Genomic DNA, 23,708 nt, shown 5'->3' with positions numbered 1-23,708 from the left:
AGGGGCCAAGCATCGCACATCAAAGCTTCTAAATGGCGTGCCCTGACCCAGCACAGGTAAGGGGTTTACCTGGGAAGTAACGAGGTGAGCACGCGCACCTTCACGAATGTAAACCACAGCGCCACTCCGAGGTGTAAAATGGAAACTGCCAACCGTGGGACCCTGGAAGAGGCGGCTTCAACCTCTCCAGCTGACTTCCTCCCTGGATTCCCCAAGACAAGAAAAACGGCTCCTCCTCAAGAGCTAGTAAAATACACACGCGAAGCGTTAAACATGGCAAGTGCCTGCTTCGCAGAAGGCGTGCACCATGGCAGGCCCATCTTTCCTCAGACAGCACAGGTGAGGCCGGCCTCTGGAAGAGCCCACACCCCTGCTGAAATGTCATTATCTTTGGGTGGAGAGAAAACAAATTATCTTTATTTCTTCTTTACATTATTCTACCTTTTCTAAACTTTTGCAAATAGTACACATACCTTAGAATTCAAAATCCACAAAGCTACTGGTGTGTGTGCAGGCTGTGTTCTAAATGCTAGAAGGCTCCTACGCCCACCCTCCCGGGTTCCTGGAGCACAAAGGTGCTCATGCAGGAGATGCCATCATTAGCAAGAGGCTTCAACGTCAACAGCTTCATGAACACACGAAGCTTCATGCATTCATCAACACAAGGTGTGTCCAGAACAGGTGCCCTTACCTTTTCCGGGACTAAGGTTCTGGTCTATGAAGACCTTGAGTTCTCCGTTGGCTTCAATTAGACCGGCCTGCGGAAAGCAACAAAACAATAATAAATACGACAGCTAAAAGGGCTACAAAACTAGGGGTGTTTAAAACCACCCTCAAGGGTTCTATCAACTAACGTTGTAAAATGGCAGAAGGGCCACAGTTAAGCAAGCAACTCCAGGAACTACCAGAAGAACGCCAGGTCCGGAGAAGGAATGTCACTATCACCATGGCACCTGCAGGGCCAAAAAGGCACCGTCCACCAGGAATTAGCCATGACTTACAGAATCCACACAGTCTTGAAAAATCAGATTGTAATGATAAGAAAATGTTCACAACAGAATGTTAAACACATTCTATTTAAGTGTGGCACAGGTAAGAGTACAGCCACACAGCAAGGACACACATGTGACGGCACAGTCACAAAGCAGAGGTACACATGTGACGGCACAGCCACACTGCGGGGGCACACATGTGACGGCACAGCCACAAAGCAGGGGTACACACGTGATGGCACAGCCACACTGCGGGGGCACACATGTGATGGCACAGCCACACAGCAGGGGCACGTTTGATGGCACAGCCACACAGCGGAGGCACATGTGTGACACTACAGCCACACAGGAAGAATATACGTGCATGATGGTACAGCCACACAGTGGGGACACACGTGTGACAGTACAGCCACACAGTGGGGGCACACACGTGACAGTACAGCCACACAGCAGGGGCACACGTGACAGTACAGCCACACGGCAGGGGCACACGTGTGATGGCACAGCCACACAGTGGGGACACATGCGTGATGGTACAGCCACACAGTGGGGGCACATGGGTGACAGTACAGCCACACGTCAGGGGCACACATGACAGTACAGCCACACGGTGGGGGCACATGCATGACAGTACAGCCACACATCAGGGGCACACATGTGACAGTACAGCCACACGGAAGGGCACACGCATGACAGTACAGCCACACAGCAAGCACACACAAACGTGATGGTACAGCCACATGGCAGAGTCACATGCGTGATGGGTACAGCCACACAGGACACACACGCATAATGGTACAGCCACACAGCAGGAGCACATGCTTGACTGCACAGCCACACAGCAGGGGCACACGTGTGACAGTACAGCCATGCATGGTACTGTCATGCATGATGCATGATGGGGCACATGCGTGACAGTACAGCCATACAGCAGGGGCACACGCCTAATGGTACAGCCACACGGCAAGAGCACATGCATAATGGTACAGATACACGGAAGGAACACACACATAATGGTATAGCCACACAGCAAGACACATTAAGGGGGACTCCTATCAAATTGTCAACCTCATCCTGCTTCTCCAGAAAAGCCATGAAATCTTTCATTCTCTTCCTAGTCCCAACAAAATGTCAGTTCCCAGGGGCCGGGCTCTGCGAAGGAAAAGCCATCCCAAGAGGAGGCCTTGCTTGGAGGGGCAGCCTCTGGGAGTGGCATGCTGGCAGCACAGGCGTGGCAGCCTGAGCGTGAGCACACACACGGCAGCATGCTTGAGTACCCAGGGTCCGAGGAGGCCACGCACCTCAGGCAGTGGGGCTGGGGGGCGGCGATGGGGGCTGCTGTCTTCGCTGAGGGTAAAGGCACCCGAATGCACCCTTCCATAGACAACACCATGGAAACAAGGAGACGCCACGACCCCCTGGTGCCACCAGGTAACAGGGGACATAGGGGAGGCAGCCAAGACTCAAAGCCCAGCAAGGCGACCACTGCAAGACCATTTTCTGGGCATTTTCACAACTCCACTTCCCTACAGAAGATGAGGAAAGTCAGGGCTGCCCGTAAGCCTGACGACCATGGCAAGTTCACATCCTAGGACGCTAAAAAGACAGTCACGACTGCCGTTCCAACCGGGTCACCGCACTTTCTGAGTCTGGCTGTGCAGCAGGCACTGTCCCAGCCTTGGCTGTGGGACTTGCTGGGAGGTGGGTGGACGTCCCAGTGACCACCTGCACACAGAGCCAGGTGAGGTAGGATGTGCAGGAGGGGCTGCATCACACTGGCCACACCAAAGGGCTGGGATCAAGGCTCCACCACGCCTAAGGGCCCAAAGACGGCGTGTGATGCAATCTCAAGGAAAAGAGCTGTGGAACAAGAACCTGACCACACTCAGGAGGCGCCTCTGAGGCCACCACACCTGACGCAGCACCAGCACAGGCCCCACAGAGGGCTACGCTGGCACAAACGTACGACACCAGGAAAAGCGTGACGTGTGGTCAACGATGGTGCCTGAAGGCCGGCGTGCATGGCTTTGTGCTGGCACCCATTAGTGTGTTACAGGTGTGAGACGCTAGACGTCCTGGTCACCATGAGGGCAATACCATCCAGGCCAGGTTGGTAAGGCCGAGACGTTAAGCCTGGGACAGAAAGGGCAGGAGGGTACGGCCGGTTAGAAAAAGGCGAGTGGGTCTGGACAGGTGGCTGAGCCAGGCACACAAGGCCAAGTGGCTATGGTGGGCTAGAACCCACAGGAGAGGAAGGCCAAGACACTACAGCAAAGTAGGTAAGGTCAGGTGACTATGACCAAGGAGGTGAAAGCAAGCACACTGGGTAAGACTGAGAAGTTAAACATACGGTGGGTGAGCCAGGAGAGAACAGCCAGGTGCCTAAGGCCAGAAGGTTAAGGCCAGGAAGTTATAGCCAGGAGGTTAAGGCCGGGTGGGTAAGGCCAGGAGGCCAGGGCTGGTCAGGCTTGGGCCCAGCTCGAGCATCTGTGTGGGAGTGCAGCATGCTCCAGCCCCGTGTGCGTGGAGCTGGAGGAAGCCCTGCCGGGGGTCTGACGGAGCAAGTCCCAGCTGTGGAGGATGACCGCCCTCCCGCCTGCACAGCCAGGGCTGTGCCCAGTTCCCCTGCATGGCGTCTGCACTCCCAGCCACGGCCTGTGGCAACCGTGGTTCAGGCTCTGAAGCCGTTTTACACCTCTGTCCCTGTCTATCGCCCTCCCTCACCAGGATGAGCAAATGAACGCCTGCTAAAAAGTACAGGGCCAGGGACTGGCGCTGGGCACGCACTGCCCAGGGTGGCACAGTGCCTTTTTTCTGTTGGCGGGGGCAGCCCGATGGGCAGAGACAGAGTGCGGGCTGCTCCTCCCCGTGCCCAGGGCATGTGGAAGGCCCCCAGAACAGCGGCTGCCTGCGGCCTCCATGAAATGCCAGCAAGTTGGGCCCCAACAGAAGAGCCCCGCCTAGGGCCACTGTGCACTCAGCCACGGGCCTTGCCCGGCCAGGCCACCGCGATGCTCATGTCTGTAAACGTTCCACCGCTGCTCACAGAAAACACTCTTCATGTGCACCAACACAGGCCCTGCGAGAACGCCAACTGCCCTGCCCAGGGGAGACCTCGGCAGCCGTAGGGGCTGTGGCACAGCTGGCCTGGATGTTTCTCACTCTGCCCCATCGACTCGGTGGTCAGCCCCGGCTGGGATGGGAACCCAGCAATCCCTGAGTAGCCCACGCCCAGGAAACCCAGGTCCAGGAAACCACTGCCCCCCCGTCACCACCACCCACCGGCACAGCCCCTCCTTCCGGGCAGTGCTTCCTCCTCCCCAGCAGCTGCCCAGGGAGTTAACGGGCCAGGTTGTGGATCCGGGCGGCCCTTCCAGGAAGTCTGGGACGGGGTGAAGGGGCCAGTCTTTCTCCGCCAGCCTCCATGTTGTGACATAAAGCTCTAGGGTAACTGCACGGCATGCGCAGCACACAGTGACGGCAGCCAATGAGGAGAGAACAAGGCCGACACATGGGCCAGTGTCGCACTGCTGACGCGAGCGTGGCATCGTCTGTGGTCCCAACTGTGTCTGCCACAAGCATCATTTTGCTCCAGGAAAAACCCTTTCATTCCCCTTCCTTATGCAACTCATGCTTCTGAAAGTAGAAATAGCAGATAGCACTTCAAAATCCACAGCCTCGGCCTGCTGGTTCCACCAGCCACGTGCCTAGGTGTCGCCAGATCCCTGGCAAGCACCTGCAGCTCATGGCTGGCCCCTTTCCTCAGCTTTCTCCTGAAGCAGCTCTGGGCTCAGGAGGTGAGAGGGTGAATGACGCCCTGCGCTGTCTCAGCCGCAGCAACGGTGCTGCCACTGCCGCCTGCGCGGCTCTGTCAGGGGCCAGCCTCCCTGCAGGGTGTTTGGCAGCATCCTCAGCCTTCACCCTGGGTGGGACAACCAGAATCATCTCCGGACACTGCAAAGCCACCCTCAGCTAAGAACCACAGACTCAGAGGCATGACTTCTGGGGCCGCAGGGCCTCTAAAGCAGACCTCTCCAGAGCTGGCGGATGAATAAATGCACACCTGGCTACAGTCTCAACCTTAATTTCCAACTAGGAACATGAGGCTGTAAGACAGGAAATCTAACCTAAAAGGAAACCACACAGTGGGTTCCTGTGGCTGCCTGTAAGCGCCTATCTTGGTGGGATGCGCTTACCCCACACTGAGTTTGACAAACACCAAAAATATTTCATAATACAATGTGTGTCAAAATCACAAGGGAAATGCAAACTCTCCTTTCCATAAAGGAAATTAGAAAAAAACAAACCACCACCTAGACTGCCTCTGTTTACAGATCATCTGAAGAAGTCACACGAATGTTCTACAAACCAGCCCTGGAGGCGGGTGAACTGGGGAGACGTGAGCGGGAGCTGGTGGCTGATGGCAGGGCTGGGGCACACAGCCTCCAGGAAGGCTGTGGGGCGTCTTCACGTGTGGTCCTCCTAATCCTGCTTGGGACGGTATTTGGAAGTGACTGGGCCACGAAGGCACAGCCTCCTGGATGGAGTATGTGCCCTGATAAAGGGGCTCCCTGGCCCTTCCACCAGGCGAGGGCATGGCAAGAAGATGCTATTTACCAGCCAAGCAGCGGCTCTCACCAGACACCAAACCTACCAGGACCTTGATAGTGGACTCCCAGGCTCCCAAGCTGTGAGCGGTGGATTCCTGTTGTTTACAAGCTGCCCAGTTCATGGTCATGGCATTCTTGTGACAGCAGCCCAAGCAACCAGAACAGGCTCTCCTGAAGACACCCACCACCGCGCCGCCTTTCCAACAGGCTCCCCTGCGGACACTCGCCACCGACCGCACCACCTTCCAACGGGCTCCCCTGCAGACACTCACCACCGTGCCACCTTCTCCTCCCTGAACTGACTTCTGTGACCCCCAGGAGGATGGAAATAAGGGGCAACTTCTGAAGCTAGGTCACTCCCTGTCCTCTTGCAAAAGCTGGTGCCATGGTGTGAGGATACTCAAGCGGCCCTGAGGTGGTCCTGGTGCTGAGGGCTCCTCCTGCTACTGCTGCACGGGTGAGACATCTTGGAAGCAGACTCCCAGACCCTGGCCTTGAGGCCTGCAGAGCTGGGCAACATCTCAACTGCAACTGCATGAGACTCCAGGACAGAAGCACCCAATCGAGCCACTCCCAAACTCCTGACCCACAGCCACTGTGTGGGAGAAGACAGCTTATTGTTGTTTTAAGCCACTATTTGTCTGTTTCACAGCAACAGATAACTAATACACCAGTTAAAGAGTTTTCTCTAGAACATTAAAAAAAAGTGATTCTTTTCATCAACCAGGTCATCACTGAATTTATCTCTGAATGGATCTTGAACCCTGCATAAACGTAGTTCCGCATGGAAAGCTTATTGGCACCATCAACCTGAAAAACGGGATCCCACTCAACATCAGCCTTTCAAAGCCGCAATCACTCTCTGACACCCACCCCTTTCCTGGAAGGTGACCTCCAAGGACAGGGAAGAATGTTATGACGACCCCCTTGACTGACAACAGGAAGAGTCGCAAGAACTAAGTGCAGCATCGTCCCTGAAAAAGACAGTGATGACGCCATGATTTAATTCCCATTTGCCATCAAACACAATGCCCCACTGAGGCTCCACACAGCCACGAGGAAGCTCAGCCAGCCACGTCTAGTGCAAAACCTACCAACAGCTCGCAGTTCATGACTCGCTGCTGCCTACCTTTACAAAGACCACAACCTCCCCACGTGGGCTCCACCGCGCTCCGGGGACGGGGCCCGTGCACAGCAGTAAACACGCAGACCCTCAGCCTCCATTCCTGCCCGAGACAACAGCACCAGACCCCTGGTGTAACGGGAGAACGTTTAGAACCCTGTATGTGGGGTGACCACCCGTCCTGGTTGGCCTGGAACAAAGAGGGGCTCCTAGGACACAGAACTACTAGGGGTCCCGCCAGGCAGGTCCCAGGCTGGCTGTAAACGAGGGCTGCTAAGTGGGACCTGTTAACAGGAACACCGGCCGAGGTCTGTCCGCTCAGTGTTCGTGTCAACAGGATGCACAAGGGGTGCACGCCGGCCTGCTGCGCAACGGCAAAGTGGTCTCGGCACAAGTCCCCACTCTCCAGGCCAGGGGCCAGCTGTGGCCTTGCTAGCTCCCATCTCAAACTCAGCACCTGAATAGGCAACCCCATGTGAGCCACACAGGATCCAAGGCCACAGCCTCCCGTGTTCTGCCCTTAGGAGTGTGGGTGTGAGTCTGGGTCTCCACTGACACTTTAGAACTTACTAAGACGGACCCAATTATAGCCTCTGTGATTTTTTAATATGAAGTCATTCTTATGGGTTGATATTCAGTAGATACTACAAGACCACAATTACCAGCTTGAGCATGTAAGGAGCAGTAGGAAAGACCCTCATGTGGGTCCTCCTTGCATTTCCTGTGGGCTGTGACCCACAGAAACTCAGTTAACAAGCACCAAAACAAAAATGGTTTCATTTGCCTTTTTTTTTTTTGAGACAGGCTCTTACTCTGTCACCCATGCTAGGGTGCAGTGGTAAGATCTCAGCTCACTGCAGCCTTGACCTTCCCAGCTCAAGCCATCCTCCCACTTCAGCCTCCAAAGTAGCTGGGACAGGGATGCACCCCATGCTTGGCTAATTTTTTTTTTTTATTTGTAGTAGAGACGAGGTCTCATTATGTTGCCCAGGCTGGTCTCGAACTCCTGGGCTCAAGCAAGCGTAAGCTACCACACCTGGCCCAGCTTTGTGTTGTTAACATATTGTGGAAATTGCTATTAATTTTAAGACATGTGCACTGGACTTATTTTCCTGTTAAATCTTCATACTCAAGATGCAACCCTATCCCCCAGTAAGGACACCTCAAGGTGCTAAACACATTAACATATAAGCCAACAGCAAAGGTGCTCCTTGGCTAAAACTAACCTTAGTTTCTATTAGAAAACTATATTCAACTATATTTGTGTTTGTAGTTCATGGAGATTAACAGGTGATTATTCTCTTCTGTCTTAGACAAAACCGTACTATGAGTAGCAACAATAACAGCAAAACACACGTTCCTAAAACACGCCATGCTGCTAGAAAAAGCTGAACCAATTGAAAATGAGAACTATAAAAGATGACGTCACCAGTGCCCACTTTGTGACAGGGTCTACGAATGTGACTAATTTCCATGCCAGGCCTAAAAGGGGGCCTATCACTGCCGTCATCTTTAAAACACACAGGTGACCACAGTTCTCACAACCTGGAGCTGCACTCGCCTGGCCCGGATGGAGGCGCTGCCCGGGCCCTCAACGCCTCCCTCTTTGCCAGCCAGCACCCGCCAGGGTGTGTCCAGGGGGCTCCTCCCCTGGGGACACACAAGCCCTAGAGACCCAGGAGGGTGCGAGGGCATGAAGAGGACTCTCCCTTACACTCGAAGGCCCGTGAGGGGGTCAGCAAGCAACACACGGCAGCCAGGTGGGGGGCATACACCCGGACGCCGCGCTGTCTCACCCCTCTCTGCCCTGCTCTTCTCTGCACTTTCTAATCTACTGAACAATTTACCATTTCCATTGCTAACGGCTCCCCGCTACAGTGTAAACCAGGCTTATCCGACCTGTGTCCTGCAGGCTCCATGTGGCCCAGGACACCTTTGAATGCAGCCCAACATAAATTTGTAAATTTTATGAGATTTTTTTTTTTTTTTTTAGCTCAGCTATTGTTAGTGTTACTCTATTTTATGTGGCCCAAGACAATTCTTCTTCTTCCAATGTGGCCCAGGGAAGACAAAAGATTTGACACCCCTGGCATCAACTCTGCGAAGCAGGAATTTTGCCTGGTAAGAAAACGGCCCAGCAGGGGCCCTGCAGTCCCAACATCACAGGTTCACAAGCCAGGCCCAGGGGAGGGCTGGAGAGAGGGACACCAGGGCCACACACTTCTCAGGGGGGACCCTGCAAATGATTCAGGATTGAGGGTCATCCAGTCTCTGTCACAGCCACTCAACTCTGCCTACGCAACAGCCACAAAAGTGTCAAGGAACAATCTTAATTTCAAAAGTAAGCAGAGCTGAGAAGAAAGTGACCCAGCTGCACTGAGGGATCCCCCTGAGGACTGGAGTGGCCTGCGCCAGACCCCAGGGCAAAAAACACTTGCACTGCACATTAAACTGCATAATGAATGAAGAGACCTGGGGAAGAGGCCACTCTATAAACAGCAGCTGGGATGGGCCCCGCCTGCTACCAGGGCCCTCCTGGCCCCAGCATGGGACTCCTGCACAGAACTCTCTCCACTCCTCCTTTGACTTGTGTGGAGAACTCCGTCCGCTCCCCGCTTGATTCCTGCAGGTAACTCCGTCCACTCCTCCCTCGAATCCTGCGGAGAACTCTCTCCATCTGCTCCTCCCTTGACTCCTGCAGAGAACTCTGTCTGCTCCTCCCTCGACTCCTGCAGGTAACTCCGTCCGCTCCCCCATTGGCTCCTGCGGGTAACTCTGTCCGCTCCTCCCTCAACTCTCTCTGCTCCTCCCTTTTGGCTGTTGGGTTGACCACCACAAATAGCCGGCACCTTCCACCCACCTGGCCACAGGCCCTTCCTCTGGGGCTGGGCCTGGGACCCCAGCCTGGAGCTCCCAGGAGCCCTCCTGGACCCTGGAGAGCACACCTGGGAACAAACACAACCCCAGAGCTCAGGGACGACCTCCAGCGGCCCCAGCCACCCCTTCCAGTACCCTGGCCCTGCAGGGGCCCCCTCATGGGCTGCCCTGCTCCCACCAAGCACCAGAGCCTGGTGAGGGTGAGGGTGGCCTCAAGAGACCGACTCTGACCTTGCTGGCTCACCCTGAGGAAGCCACCAGCGAGCTGCCCTACGCAGGGGCCCACACGGCAAAGTGCAAGAACACACCCCACCAACAGCCCACAAGGAGCAGGATCCCACTAGCAGTCCACAAGGAGTGGGATCCCACCAGCAGCCGGGCGAGTTAATTTGAAAGTGGTCCTGCCCGGACCAACTCAGGGCACCACAGGCCAGGGTCGCCTGGGACAGGCTGGATGGGGACCGGGGCTCCTAGCAGGCACTAAGAGGCAACAGACGCTGCTGGTTCAAGTTGCTAAGGCCAGGCAGGAGATGCTGGGTGACCGCCAGGCCCAGCCCTTCTCAGCTACAGAGGCCAACACCTCCCCACCTCGGGGAAGAAGAGATGGTGCCACCACAGAGGAGGGATGCAGCAGAAAAGAACCTCGCATCTGGAGAAGATCCGGGACAGCACAAAGGCTCATCTCATGAACACGCTCTGAGTGAGCAAAAGCATCAACTGGGAAGAGCAGGAGGGTTCTCTCATGGTCCTGGAGCCCCACGTGCGAGGATTCTCTCTCATGGTCCTGGGTCCTGGGTTCTCTCTTGCAGTCCTGAGTTCTCTCTCATGGTCCTGGAGCCCTACGTGAGGATTCTCTTTCACAGTCCTGGAGCCCTATGTACAAGGATTCTCTCTCATGGTTCTGGGTTCTCTCTCGCGGTCTTGGAGCCCTACATGGGAGGGTTGTGTCTCATGGTCCTGGAGCCCTAAGTGCAAGGGTTCTCTCGCACGGTCCCGGGTTCTCTCTCACGGTCCCGGGTTCTCTCTCACGGTCTCTCTCACGGTCCCGGGTTCTCTCTCACGGTCCCGGGTTCTCTCTCATGGTCCCGGGTTCTCTCTCGTGGTCCTGGAGCCCTAAGTGCAAGGATTCTCTCTCACGGTCCTGGAGGTGGAAGCGGGAGGTCAGGGCACAGCCAGCTTCCAGGCTGCACCTACTACCTCCTCCTTGGGTCTCACAAGGTGGGAAAAGGGCAGGCTCGCCCTGGGGACTGGCTATAAGGACACTGATCCAACGGGGCAGCGGGGGCTACACCCATGTGCCCTCACTCAATCCTAGTCACTCCCAAAGGCCCCAACACCCAACACCTTTGAGGGTTTCAAAGGATGAACGTTCAGCCAGGGCAGCGTATCAACAGGGTGGCGTAAGTGAGGGCGCGTCAGCGAGACCAGACTCCAGCAGCCGCGGAAAGGGGGCGAGTCTCCAATGCAAATAAACTTTCCAAATTTGAGACAACTTGAGAAATCTAAATGCTGCCTATGTGACAATAAGAGTGAATGACTATCTCTGAGAGACATATGTCAGAATGTTTAATAACTACTTAATGATCACCCTGGACAGGCAGGGAGTCACCGAGGTCCGTGACAGGGACAAGGCACCAGCACAATCTCTCTCCTTTGTGTGTGTCTGAAACGTTTCACAAACTTTTTAGAATTATCTCTGCTTATATTTACTGATGTGAAAAACAAACCTAGGACAAACTGTTGAGTAAAAAACAGCAGTGAACAAAACACGTGAGTTCATTTATTTAAAATTCCGTACTGTACATGTGTATTTAAACACACACATCCAGGTCATCCCCAGAAACAATCACCAAAAAGCCTTAACAACAGAGCCCCGTGACTGTCATTTCAGATGACTGCTTACTTTCTGACACCTTTCTGCACCACTAAGTTTTTAAATAAACTTTCCATTTTCATAACTGAACGAAGCAGTAAGTCGATTTCATTTTCTAAACTAAGGGAAAAGACGCACACCTAACGAGATCCACCCAGGGGTGACAAGCTGCAGGCAAGGATGGGGCCCAACATCACCCTAAAAGAGTCAGAGGAAGCTGGCGACCCCGAGCGGACAGAGGGACGGCGGCCACAGAACCACAGTGCAAGCCATGCAGGGGCAGAGAACGCCTCCTCCCAGCCCCACACAACCTAAATGACCAGGAAAGGGGGACGCAGACTCCACCCAGGAGGGCAACACGAACCCCAGGTCCTCAGGGGACAGCCTGGAGCCACCAGGCAGGGGAAGCTGAAGAGCGAGGAGGTAAGTTCACATACAATGCAAGTCACAGGAGGGCAGGTTAGGGAGGTGGGGTTGTGCTTCGGGGGCACCAGAACCTTCAGGAAACCAGTGGATTCTGAAGCCCCAGCAGGCACAGAGGATGGGGCCCATCCACTCACAAGCGGACACCTGGAAGGTAGGCACCCAGCATCCCTCTCCCAGGAGAGGCTGCTCTAATCTATATAATCTATAATCAGACTTTCAGCCACCACTCTAAAGCCTGCTTTTCCAGCAGAAAAACACCAAATGATGCTCTAGTCTACAACAGGCACAAATGCAAAACTGCCTGGAAAACCCATCCATCAGTTCCACAGCCGTTAAACAGGTGTTTGCATCCTGACTCCCGCTGTCTTCGAGGCGGGCTGCACCGGGTTGTGCAGTATGAACCTGGCAGGCACGGTTTTCCAGGGCTGGGGTGGTGGGGAGTAGAGGGACCAGTGGGGGACTTGGCCAGGCACCCGCAAGTGGCTCCCAACACAGTTGGATTCCGCACTCTTGACGACTCACCTGAAATGTCGGCAGCTCCACTCCCTTTTCTTATGAAGTCACTGCTGTGTTTGAACACCTCGTACCCACAGCCCTCCTGGAAGCCGCAGCCCGCAGGGGAGGCCTGCTGCCTGGGAGACTCCACCTCTCCCGTTTCTGGCCACCCACCATCCCCTCAATCATTCTAAACAGTTTCCAGGGCAAGCCAGGGCCCCTCTGTGCAACACTGGGGCAGAGGCAGGGGCCGCAGAGTCCCCAACGTGTCTGGATGCTGGCTCCTGAGCTCAGAGCCCTCACACTGGGCACATGGCAATGGCTGTCCCTCCAGCTCTGATCAGATCAGCCCCTCGTGGCTGGGAGGAGGTCTTACACAGCACCCAAGCCTATGAGGTGCTCCTAATTTCGTCAAAGCCTTATGTTCACTCTTTTGAATCCATCCAAGTTCAGCCAGGATGGGGCAAGCAGCTGACGCCCTCCTTTCTCCCTCACTGCCCTGTAGGGAGGGCGGCTGGCCACCTACATGGGACAGGCGAGCACACAGAGGCCAGGAGTCCCCACCTGAGGTGGCAGCGCTAGCAAGGTCCAGCCGTGCAGGCCCCCAGGACCCCTGCCTCACACAGCTTCCTCCACAACACGTCACACGGTCCCGGTGGGAAAACGCTCCCGAGGGAAATGCAGCACATGCTGCCAGACACAGCGACGGGGTCCAGGCCTGGGGCCTCAGGGAAGAGCCGCCCCACAGCCCTCGCCTGAGTATACCGCCAGCCTGTGGGAGGTAGAGACCATCTCCATTCATCTATTTATCTATCATATCAGCTAACTTTAAAAATAACAATATGTTAATCTAATTTCTCTTCTGGAAAAGTTTTTACATTATACTCTTTTCCCTTTTAGAAAGAATTTACATTTCCATTTTAACAAAAACCAAGTCATCGCAAGGACAGAGTGAGCCACCGGCACTCTCAGAAACCCTCCTCCAGGGTGGCCTGGGGTCAGAATGGAGCAGCCCTGGCCAGACAGGGGGTGTCCAGAGGGCCCAGGACACCCAACCTGACAATGGTGCTGGGCAGGCACCAGAGCCGCAGCAGACTCAGGTGCAGGGTTTGACACCCACCCACAAGGATGCACAGTGAGGCAAGCTCAGGACAGGCTGGGGCGAGGGGACGCACATCCTCCTCACCAGCAGCCTTTCTGTCCCAACAGTGAGCAAAGACAGGGCTCCACGGAACAAATGCCCAAAAACACGAAGCAGGGCTTCCAGGATCAGCGTCCACGTGTGATAAATGCCACTGGAACCACAGCCTGGGATGGGGGACAGATGCTGAGGACACGAACCGGCATCAAGATCAACCCCACGCTGACCACCTTCATCCCCTTCCACCCCAGAATAGGATTTGGTCTGGCCACACCAATGGGAACTGCTTTTCCATTTGTTAGAGAAAAAAGAGGTTAAGTCCAGGCAAAAGTCATCGTGGCTAGCCGACTCCACCACCGGCCTGAAGAGCTCCCAGACATGGAACCTACAGACCAGGTTTCCAGTTCTGTGGCTGCACACCCCGTGAGCTGTCAAAAGTGTGACTCCTCTTCCCCAACCTGGCCACGCTGGGGGAGGGGACACCCAGGGTCTCCCGAAGCAAGGGGAACCCCTCATCCACAGCCAGCTCAACTCGGGCTACCGGGATGACACCCAGGCAGACATCTGTCCTCCATGCTGCATCCTTCCAGATAAGGCCTCTAAGCTTAAAAACGACTCCGGGAGTCAAAGGATGCCCTAAAGCAGGAATGGCCTCCAGGAGTCAATAACTGGGTGAGAGGTATGACCTCAAACTCAGGCACGAAAACAAGGTCAGAGGCTGACTCCCACCACGGTCACCTCCCTCTTCATCCTGTTCCCTGCAAAACACAATTCAGGTTCTATCAACAGTGGTGACATGAGATATTTTCATTCAAGCCCTGATTTTTCTTAAAGTCAAAAGAAATAGTAGAGTCTAAAATAAATCCCAAACAAATTACTCCGAGCCATTAATACTTTCAAGGAGAGGAAGTAAGTGACTACACAGCAGCCAAAAAGCCTGATGGCTACACCTTACACTGTGCTGAAAGCGACCTGACAGTACGTCTCAAAGACCAGCGTCTGCACTCACAGACGTGCACGCACACAGGCAGTTTCACCTTCAGTTCATCCTAAGACTCATCCTGGATTTGTGCAAATTTGGGAAGATTTAACCGGAAACCACTAGAATCCCCAGCCACAGGGGAGTGGGTAATTACTGAGGCACATCCACACAGCAGGAAGAGCACTCCTAACCCCGCCGCCTCTCCCGTAAAGCACCAGGCTGACAGGACTCTCTCGGACAGATCCACATGTGTCTCAGACTCAGCCTTGCTCATTCCAGACACCCCTCTATACCAGCGGCACTGTGATCAGCATCCTGGGAAAACTGCAAACAACCCAGGAGGCTGCACTCTGTGTCCTGAGATGTCTTTTATGTTCTTCACTCAATCTACAGAAATCAAAACCCAGTATGGTGGGCGTGTCTCGAAGGGGTGGCCCACTCTCCAAGAAGGGGCGTTCAGTCCAGAGCCAAGAGATTTGGGGACCAGATGCACATCTGTTTGAATGTAAAATGAAGTGTTTAGGTACAGCATCTTTTTTTAAATTATTTCCCACGTTAACCCACTTTTTCAGTAACTGACCATCTATGACTCCACAACGTACCAAAAACGTACAGCTGCTAAAAACATGGTAGAAAAAAAAACTGACCAGAGAAAACACTGACAATATACTGAGGTGAAAAGATTAGAAACAGAAGGTACAGTACATTCCCATCTTGGAAAAGCTGCCTTTATTACACACGGCTAAATAGAAATCCAACGGGCATTTGATAAGAAACCCTAACAATTCAGCTCACATATGAATGTGACTTCATTTTCTTCTTTTTGCTTTCCTAGAATTTTTCCAAATTTTCTGCAACTAAGATTACTTTTATAATCAGACGAAATATTACTTGAACTTGAACTTTTTTTAGTAAGTCATATTCTTTTCTTGTGGAAAGTCTACTTAATGGATACAATTAAAAAGCAACTGTGACAGAAAAGCCCGCTGGTGCAGCAATCAGCACACGCAGGTCACTCAGTAACACAAGGATTCCATGTCCACTGTGAACAGGCGGCACCCACAGCCCAAGCCTGGGCACAGCTGAGGACCAGCACACAGGACACCTGTCACCTGGGCAGGGCTGAGGACCCGCGTACACCACACCTGTCACCTGGACAGGGCTGAGGACCAGCACACAGCATACCTGTCACCTGGGCAGGGCTGAGGACCAGCACACAGGACACCTGTCACCTGGGCAGGGCTGAGGACTCACGCACACCACACCTGTCACCTGGGCAGGGCTGAGGACCAGCACACAGCACACCTGTCACCTGGGCAGGGCTGAGGACCAGCACACACGCAGGGCTGAGGACCAGCACACACCACACCTGTCACCTGGGCAGGGCTGAGGACCCACAGACACCACACCTGTCACCTGGACAGGGCTGAGGACCAGCATACGCCACACCTATCACCTGGGCAGGAGGGGAGGGCCAGGGACGTGTTGGCAATACTGGATTCTGGGCTGACCCATTCAGGTTTCTGACCCTCTCCTGCTTCCCCATCCACTGGAGCGGATCACACTGTCTCTTTTCCTCAGACCCCAGTGACGCGATGTTATTGAACAGGAGACCAGGGTGCACAGGGCAAGCACCTGTGTTAAAACATACTGTATCTCAAAGCCACAGGGGACACACAAGGGTTTCACTCATCAGACCAGAATCCCTTAGAAACTGGACCATGTGAAAACAGGATTCACAGCCGGGCGCGGTGGCTCATGCCTGTAACCCCAGCACTCTGGGAGGCCGAGGTAGGCGGATCACCTGAGGTCAGGAGTTCGAGACCAGCCTGACCAACATGAAGGAACCCCGTCTCTACTAAAAATACAAAAAATTAGCAGGGTATGGTGGCGCATGCCTGTAATCCCAGTTACTTGGGGGGCTGAGGTCGGAGAATCGCTTGAACCCAGGAGGCAGAGGTTGCGGTGAGCCAAGATCGCACCATTGCACTCCAGCCTGGGCAACAAGAGCAGAACTGTCTCAAACAAACAAACAAACAAACAAACAGGATTCACATAAAAGACTCTAACGGGAAGAGGCAGATACAACTCTTCATCCTTGAGTCTCAAAATTACCTGCAGCGCATGTGAATAGCGCCCATGAACTGCGCGACAACTTAAAAGCCATAGTCCATGTCCCCACAGGAGCCCTGAAGCGGAGTCGGGATGCTGCGGGAATCTCAGCCAGCCAGGAGAAAGGGCAGACGCTTTTCCAGGCCTGGGCTACGCACAAAGATACAGACAGCAGTACATGGCCAGTACCCGAACAACCAGAGTCATCTGAGTAAGAAGATGCCGGGGGGATGAGGGGTCCTCTAATTCAGCCAACGCTGACACCCGCCCTTCCCCCCGCAGATCCATCCCCACAGGTAGTCTAAGCCACCTGCTGCTGCCAGGCCTCCTCTCTGGGCAAAACTTGACAAATCTAATCTCTTATGACAAACAGCAGAAAGCCACACTGTAAGTCAAGCTAAATATCAGCTGCAAATCTGGATTTTCTAATTGTTCTACAACAAAATATTTTTTAACGTAAACACCAAGAAGGAAAAGTTTTTAACATCCCCTAAAGAGCACCTAACAGTTCTACTGCAAATCAAGCTGTGCACCAAAGGTAAGGTTTCCAATTCTTACACAGTGAACTCCAGACATTGCTTCCAAATACCAAAAGTAAAGAGCTAACAAAGAGCTGATTATGTAAGAAAAAAGAAATCCTTTTTTACTTTTTGAATTTTATATCAGATGTTCCTATAATACCTCTTTTAAAGCATTTTTAGGGGCAAAACTTTTTTCTTTTTTTTTTTTGAGACGAAGTCTTGCTCTTGTCACCCAGGCTAGGGTGCAATGGCGTGATCTCGGCTCACTGCACCCTCCGCCTCCCGGGTTTAAGCAATTCTCCTCCTCAGCTTCACGAGTAGCTGAGATTATAGGCGCCCGCCACCACGCCCGGCTAATTTTTGTATGTTTAGTAGAGACAGGGTTTCGCCATGTTGGCCAGACTGGTTTCGAACTCCTGACCTCAGGTGATCCGCCCGCCTTGGCCTCCGGGATTACAGGCATGAGCCACCGCACCCGGCAGGGGCAAAACTTTTAATTAACCTGTAATTTTTTTTTTTTTGAGACGGAGTCTCGCTCTGTCGCCCAGGCTGGAGTGCAGTGGCACAATCTCGGCTCACTGCAAACTCCGCCTCCCGAGTTCACACCATTCTCCTGCCTCAGCCTCCCCAGTAGCTGGGACTACAGACGCCCGGCTAATTTTTTGTATTTTTAGTGGAGATGGGGTTTCACCCTGTTAGCCAGGATGGTCTCAATCTTCTGACCTTGTGATCCAACTGCCTCGGCCTCCCAAAGTGCTGGGATTACAGGTGTGAGCCACTGCGCCTGGCCCAACCTATAATTTTCTAATTTTTAATATTCCTTCAGTTTCTCTAACCTCATCCTATGTAGAAAAAAAAATCCTGAAATATGAAAAGACTGTTGTAAAAACAAGCACATCATCATAGATTTCTTCAACACTTAAACCTGAGGGGGCTAAACTGACAACTTCTTAACCTCAACTGTGAAGTTGTTTCTTTATGAGGACAAAAGTCCTGAGTCGCTGAATCCTGTTCCCAGAACTCACTTCTTCAAGCACTGAAGGAAACAGCAGTCTGTTGCTGCATCAGGTTCACCTCTTCAGGCCTGAACTTCACCGTCCAGGTCTGTAAAAGGACACCTGGTGGCAGACCCTTAGAGGAGCTCATTGGTCCCCTCTTGGCATTAGCAGGGCCTCATGACAGCATCACTCAGGCGCCTCCATGGTGAGGCGCACACAGTTCTTTGGTCCCCAGCTCTGACTTTCAGGATTTCCCCAAAAACTCACAGGACACAAACAGGCACCACAGAACGGCTTTCACAACCAAGGCACGTGAATGCCAGGCAGTGACGTCCACAGCCACGTTCCCTGCACAGGGAGCTGACCAGGTCCCCGCACAGCCCAAGAGCAAGTTCAGATTCCCTGCATCTTTACCAACGGCAGGAGGAGCTTGGAGGGGCAAACAGGACCCCAGAAACAGCCCCACACAGGCTACGTCCCAATGTCTCACAGCAAAAGCATCCCTGTAATGTCTGATGAATTCATCATCTGCCCGCCTTCCCAGTTACAAACCTTCAAGACACTGGACAATCGTGTGTGACGACAGGATCTTCCGAGGTGGGGAGAGGAGAGGCACAGCTCTGCCTGATCCCACCAAGGGTCATGCTGCCTGGGCAGGCAGGAAACTTGGCCGCAGGCCGAGATGCCAGTGCCAGGCCCCACTCCCTCACCCAAGGGCCCTGCCAGCCCAGCTCTAGAACGACTTGAGCCCCTGCAGCTGGACTGACTCGTGACAAGGGCCTGTCCGACTCTACAGGAGGCGCCAAAGCACCTTCCAAGACTGAATCTGAGGACGGGTCCGAGCACCACCCGTACCTGCAATGGGAGCCCACAGATCCGCGGGTCACAGCCACCCCACTCAGGAACCAGAGGACAGCCTCTCTAGGCCCTGAGGGGGAGGGCCTGAGATGTTTCCAGGACAGTTCAGAAACTCAAAAGAGTCCGTACGGACCTCCCAGGGTGTCTCCAAACTTAAGACAGGACTGCGCCGGAGGCTATCACAGACAGGGTGGGCCAGGCATGGAAACAGACAGTCCCCACAGCAAGGAAATCCTCCCCAAATTGCCAAGAGCAGCCCATAATCTTGATAATAAATTTCTGTAAGTGACCCATGCTATGCCAGCGCTCCTGCCGGGCAAGACCAGGGCTCAGTTCCCGGCACCAGCCAGGTGGCTGTACGGCAGCTGACTCCTGTTCTCCACATTCTCCCACTTAACAGAGTATAAAGAGAAATATTCCATTTGAATTTACCATTTCAATTCAAATAAGTAAAATAAAATAAAAAGTCCCTGAGCAAGAGAGCAGAAACCTCATCCTTCTCATCATTTCTCCAGCTGGGCCCACTCAAGGAACACCAAAGGCAGCCACCTTCTAGGCTGTTTCCTCCTCCTGTGACCCTACATCACCCACTCCAGCACCGCCAGTCACTCTCCACCCACAACACCATCACCACACTCACTCTCCTCCAGTCTACCACCATCACCACTCACTATCCACCCACAACACTACCATCACCACACTCACTCTCTACCAACTCCACCATCACCACTCTCCACCTACACCACCATCACCACTCACTCTCCATCCAATCTACCATCACCACTCACTCTCCACTCACAACACTACCATCACTCACTCTCCCCTAGTCTACCACCACCACACACTCTCCCCCAACCTACCATCACCACTCACTCTCCACTCACAACACCCCCCAACCTACCATCACCACTCACTCTCCACTCACAACACCATCACTACTCACTCTCCACTCACAACACTACCATCACTCACTCTCCACCCACAACACCATCACCACTCACTCTCCCCTAGTCTACCACCACTCACTCTCCCCAAACCTACCATCATCACCACTCTCTCCACTCACACCATCACTACTCACTCTCCATCATTCCACCACCACACACACTCCCCCAACATACCATCACCACTCACTCTCCACTCACAACACCATCACCACTCACTCTCCACCTACAACACCATCACCATTCACTTTCCACCCACTCCAACACCACCACACTCACTCTCCATCGAGTCCACCACCACTCACTCTCCACCTACTGCACCATCACTGATCACTGTCCTCACTGCTCCGCAGTCATTTCCTACCCACTCTGCAAACTTCCCAGAGTACCTCTCTCCTCCCTCGTGTGTAGTCCTTGCCATGTAGACCTTCACACCCATGGCCTGTCAACTGCTGTTCAAAGATGACACCCCCAGAGGACTGACCTCATCCTCTTCTTTCTGCCCCTCACTCACATGGAGCCATTTGTGGCCTTTTCCCACTTGCTTGTCTCCCTGTGCCCTACTTGAGGTTGGAAGCGCCGGAGTTGTTTTTCTCTTGTGTTCTCTCCAGAACCTTCCAGCCTCAGGTCCTGGGTGGCCTTGTTTCTCCTCCTCCATGTTGACTACCAGGGCCTAGCTCCAGCTCCCTGCATCCTGTGGCCCCTCATGGCCCTCTACAGGGCTCTTAGAAGCTGGAGGCCTGCCTCCTTCAACCCAAGTGGCACAGCTTTCCCCCAGCATAAGGGCTTTTGACGTACGCCTGTGGTTTTACTGCAGTACCAGTGCTTTCGAAAACCTAACTGGTGGGCTGGACACCGTGGCTCATGCCTGTAATCCCAGTACTTTGGGAGACCGAAGTAGGTGGATCACCTGAGGTCAGGAGTTCGAGACAAGCCTGGCCAACATGGTGAAACCCCATGTCTACTAACAAAAAATTAGCTGGGTGTGGTGGCGCGCCTGTAATCCCAGCTATTTGGGAGGCTGAGGAGAACTGCTTGAACCCAGAAGGCCAAAGTCACAGTGAGCCGAGGTCATGCCATTGCACTCTAGCCTGGGCAACAAGAGCAAAACTCCGTCTCAAAAAAACAAAACAAAACAAAAAAAACCACCTAACTGGTTATTGATCTTCCCTTCCGCAAAAGCTGCCCGTATCATCTTTTCAAAACTCAAATGTCACACCTCTACTTCAAAGAGTTAGCTAGGCTGGGCGCGGTGGCTCACAGCTGTAAGGCGGGTGGATTATTGAGGTTAGGAGCTCAAGACCAGCCTGGCCAACATGGTGAAACCCCATCTCTACTAAAAATACAAAAAAATTTGCCAGGCATGCTGGCACACACCTGTAATCCTAGCTTCTTGGGGGGCTGAGGCGGGAGGATTGCTTAAACCCAGGAGGCAGAGGTTGCAGTGAGCCAAGATCGTGCCACTGCACTCCAGCTTGGGAGACAGAGCGTGACTCCGTCTCAAAAAAAAAAAAAAAAAAAGAGCTAGCGAAAACATCAAATTCCTTGACTTGTTCACAACCTCACTTTCCAGCCAGACCCAGCACTCCAGACCACTCCCAGGCGTTGAGCAGGGAAGGCCTCACCAGCTGTAGGATCCTACTCTCCTCCCAGCGCCAACCCCCAACTCAGATCACAATCCCTGAGTGCAAGGTGAACCCCCAGCCCCTGTGCCTATGCAGCCCCTGACAAATGCTGCGTCTCAGGTGCCCACACTGGATGGAGCATTCAGGGTCCTGCAGGGCCCGACCACCTTTCTGTATGCCCCCTACCCTCAGCCTCACACTGAATGCTGCTCACAGACAGTGCCAATGAAATCAAGGGAGAATGAAAGAGGGCCCCGGAGACACCATCCATTATGTATCAAAGCGTGTTTGAGAACCATCGAGGAAACCACACAGGAAACCACACAACACCAGAAGCGTGCTCTAACCGAGGCCCTGGGCCCAGCTCCTCCCCGTGAGGAGACATAATGAACATGGCTGCGCGCTGAGCACATGCCCACATCTGGCATTCTGAGTGCATGCACGCACGAGGTCAGGGCATAGTACGGACAAGCACGGTGGAGAGGATAAAAGTAGCCTTGCAGCACACCCAGATATGACTTCAAAAACCCCACACTGGGTCCACCTGGGTGCTCATACGCCCTCTCTAAAGCAGACCCCAGTGCTTGAAGGCAGGGATGCCGTCTGACATGCCTGGTCGCAGGTCAGGGAAGGCAGACACCCCAAAAGGCCTCGCAGGGACCACTGAAACCTCTGTGCTAATGGAGAGGGCTCCACACTCTGGATGCATTTTCGCTACAGATGTACCTCAGGCAGAGGCAGCATGTGCCGCCTGTTTCCAACTCTGCAGTAAGTAGGTAAACACATCAACAGCCCCTTTCACTCAGTTACGGAGCGATGCGCGGTGGGAAACACTAAAGAATCCAGCTGGTGTTTCAGTGACTAACATTACCAAGCACGCTGCACTGTAAAGAACCGCACACCAATAAAATACACTAAATTTCTGGCCTTAAAAGCCTCTTTCCCCACACAAGTTTAAAAATTTTTCAAAATATTCTATAGTTTCATGACAACTACAAAGCAGGCTAAGCATTTTTTACCAGATTTCACAAATCACGAAATCTCATCCTTCTGAGAAAAAAAAGTGGCCAAAACAAGTGCTTAGCTCTTAGTCCACCCAAGTGGAATTAACTTCCTCTGTAGGAAGACAGGTGCCAGCAGGTGGCTACAGCCTGAGCCCTGAGCCTGGCCCCCGTCCAGCGTCTCATGTGGAAGCCCCCCCAAGAAATGCAGGATTCGCTGCGGTGCTGCAACACCCTCCACCTCAATTTAATTAAGGCGTTTATTTAAAATTATCAATTAACACAGTCGGTAAAGATAAGGAAAAAGTCAGAAGGCACCACCCATCACCACCCAACTGCACAGTGTGGTATCCAAGGCCACAATTTGCGGGTGGTGAGCGCAGCATCAGAGATCAGATCCTTCCATCTTTCACCTTCATCCCGCTTCAGACGCTTTAAAAGTCTGAAAGTAAACACTACTGTAGCTTATGTGTTGTCATTCTGAAATAAAGGCAGAGAACTACAAAGAATTTAGTGCGAGGCAAACATTCGTGTGCAGCATGAAGCAAACGTACTTACATCTTTTGCCATGTTACCAGATCCGGGAAATCAATGCTACAAATGTTCGCCTTCCCAGAGAAGAAAAATGATTTTTCTGGTAAAAACAAAAGTAAGGAAAAACAAGAAATAAGTAAGAATGAAAAAAGAAGTTTAAAAAATAACACATCTCAAAGGAAACGTGGACCTTCCTTCCCAAAGGCACCCTCCATCCTGAGAGCGGAGCTGGCCAAACCGACTCCCACACTCAGGATTTTAAGTCGCCTCACCAGACGGAAATGCCCCCTGCGGAAAAGTGGCCCGCGGGCCCGCAGGGTCACCACCACGACCCCCAGGTCCCCGACGGCCCGCCCAGCGGCCGAGGGTGGGGCCGAGCCCCGGCAGCCAGGGCGCAGCGCCTCCCTCCCGCCGCTGCAGGGGGGGCCCCACCACCCACCTGGGCGCAGCCCCGGGGTCCCGGCGCAACGTGCAGGCTCGCGGCGTCCACCCCAGACCCCGGCGGCGCCCGCCCGGCTGACCGGTAACTCTGACAGGTGGGCTTCCGGGGTCCGCGCCGCGCGCCTGTCACTAGGCCTCGGGCCGCCTCCGCACGA

At 53.6% G+C, this 23,708-nt stretch overlaps 1 protein-coding gene across 4 annotated transcripts in view; it reads right to left on the bottom strand.

The window, feature by feature from the left end:
• Window positions 1-23,708, bottom strand: part of TFDP1 (transcription factor Dp-1) — a 51,823-nt gene that overhangs the window by 27,576 nt on the left and 539 nt on the right. Inside the window, exons 1-3 of one of the 4 annotated variants that reach the window (XM_032151418.2) lie at window positions 23,552-23,685; window positions 23,137-23,212; window positions 692-758 (exon numbers count right to left, since the gene is read on the bottom strand). In XM_032151418.2, coding sequence (XP_032007309.1) covers window positions 692-758; window positions 23,137-23,148 — 79 coding nt within the window. In that variant the 5' untranslated portion in view covers window positions 23,149-23,212; window positions 23,552-23,685. The other 3 variants (XM_058438124.1, XM_032151417.2, XM_032151419.2) reach the window with 3 other exon arrangements.

The sequence above is a fragment of the Hylobates moloch genome, unplaced genomic scaffold (assembly GCF_009828535.3).
Source record: "Hylobates moloch isolate HMO894 unplaced genomic scaffold, HMol_V3 SCAFFOLD_4, whole genome shotgun sequence".
NCBI lineage: Eukaryota > Metazoa > Chordata > Mammalia > Primates > Hylobatidae > Hylobates > Hylobates moloch.
The sequence above is the reverse complement of the archived record's forward strand: the minus strand, read 5'-3'. Positions and strand labels throughout refer to the sequence as shown.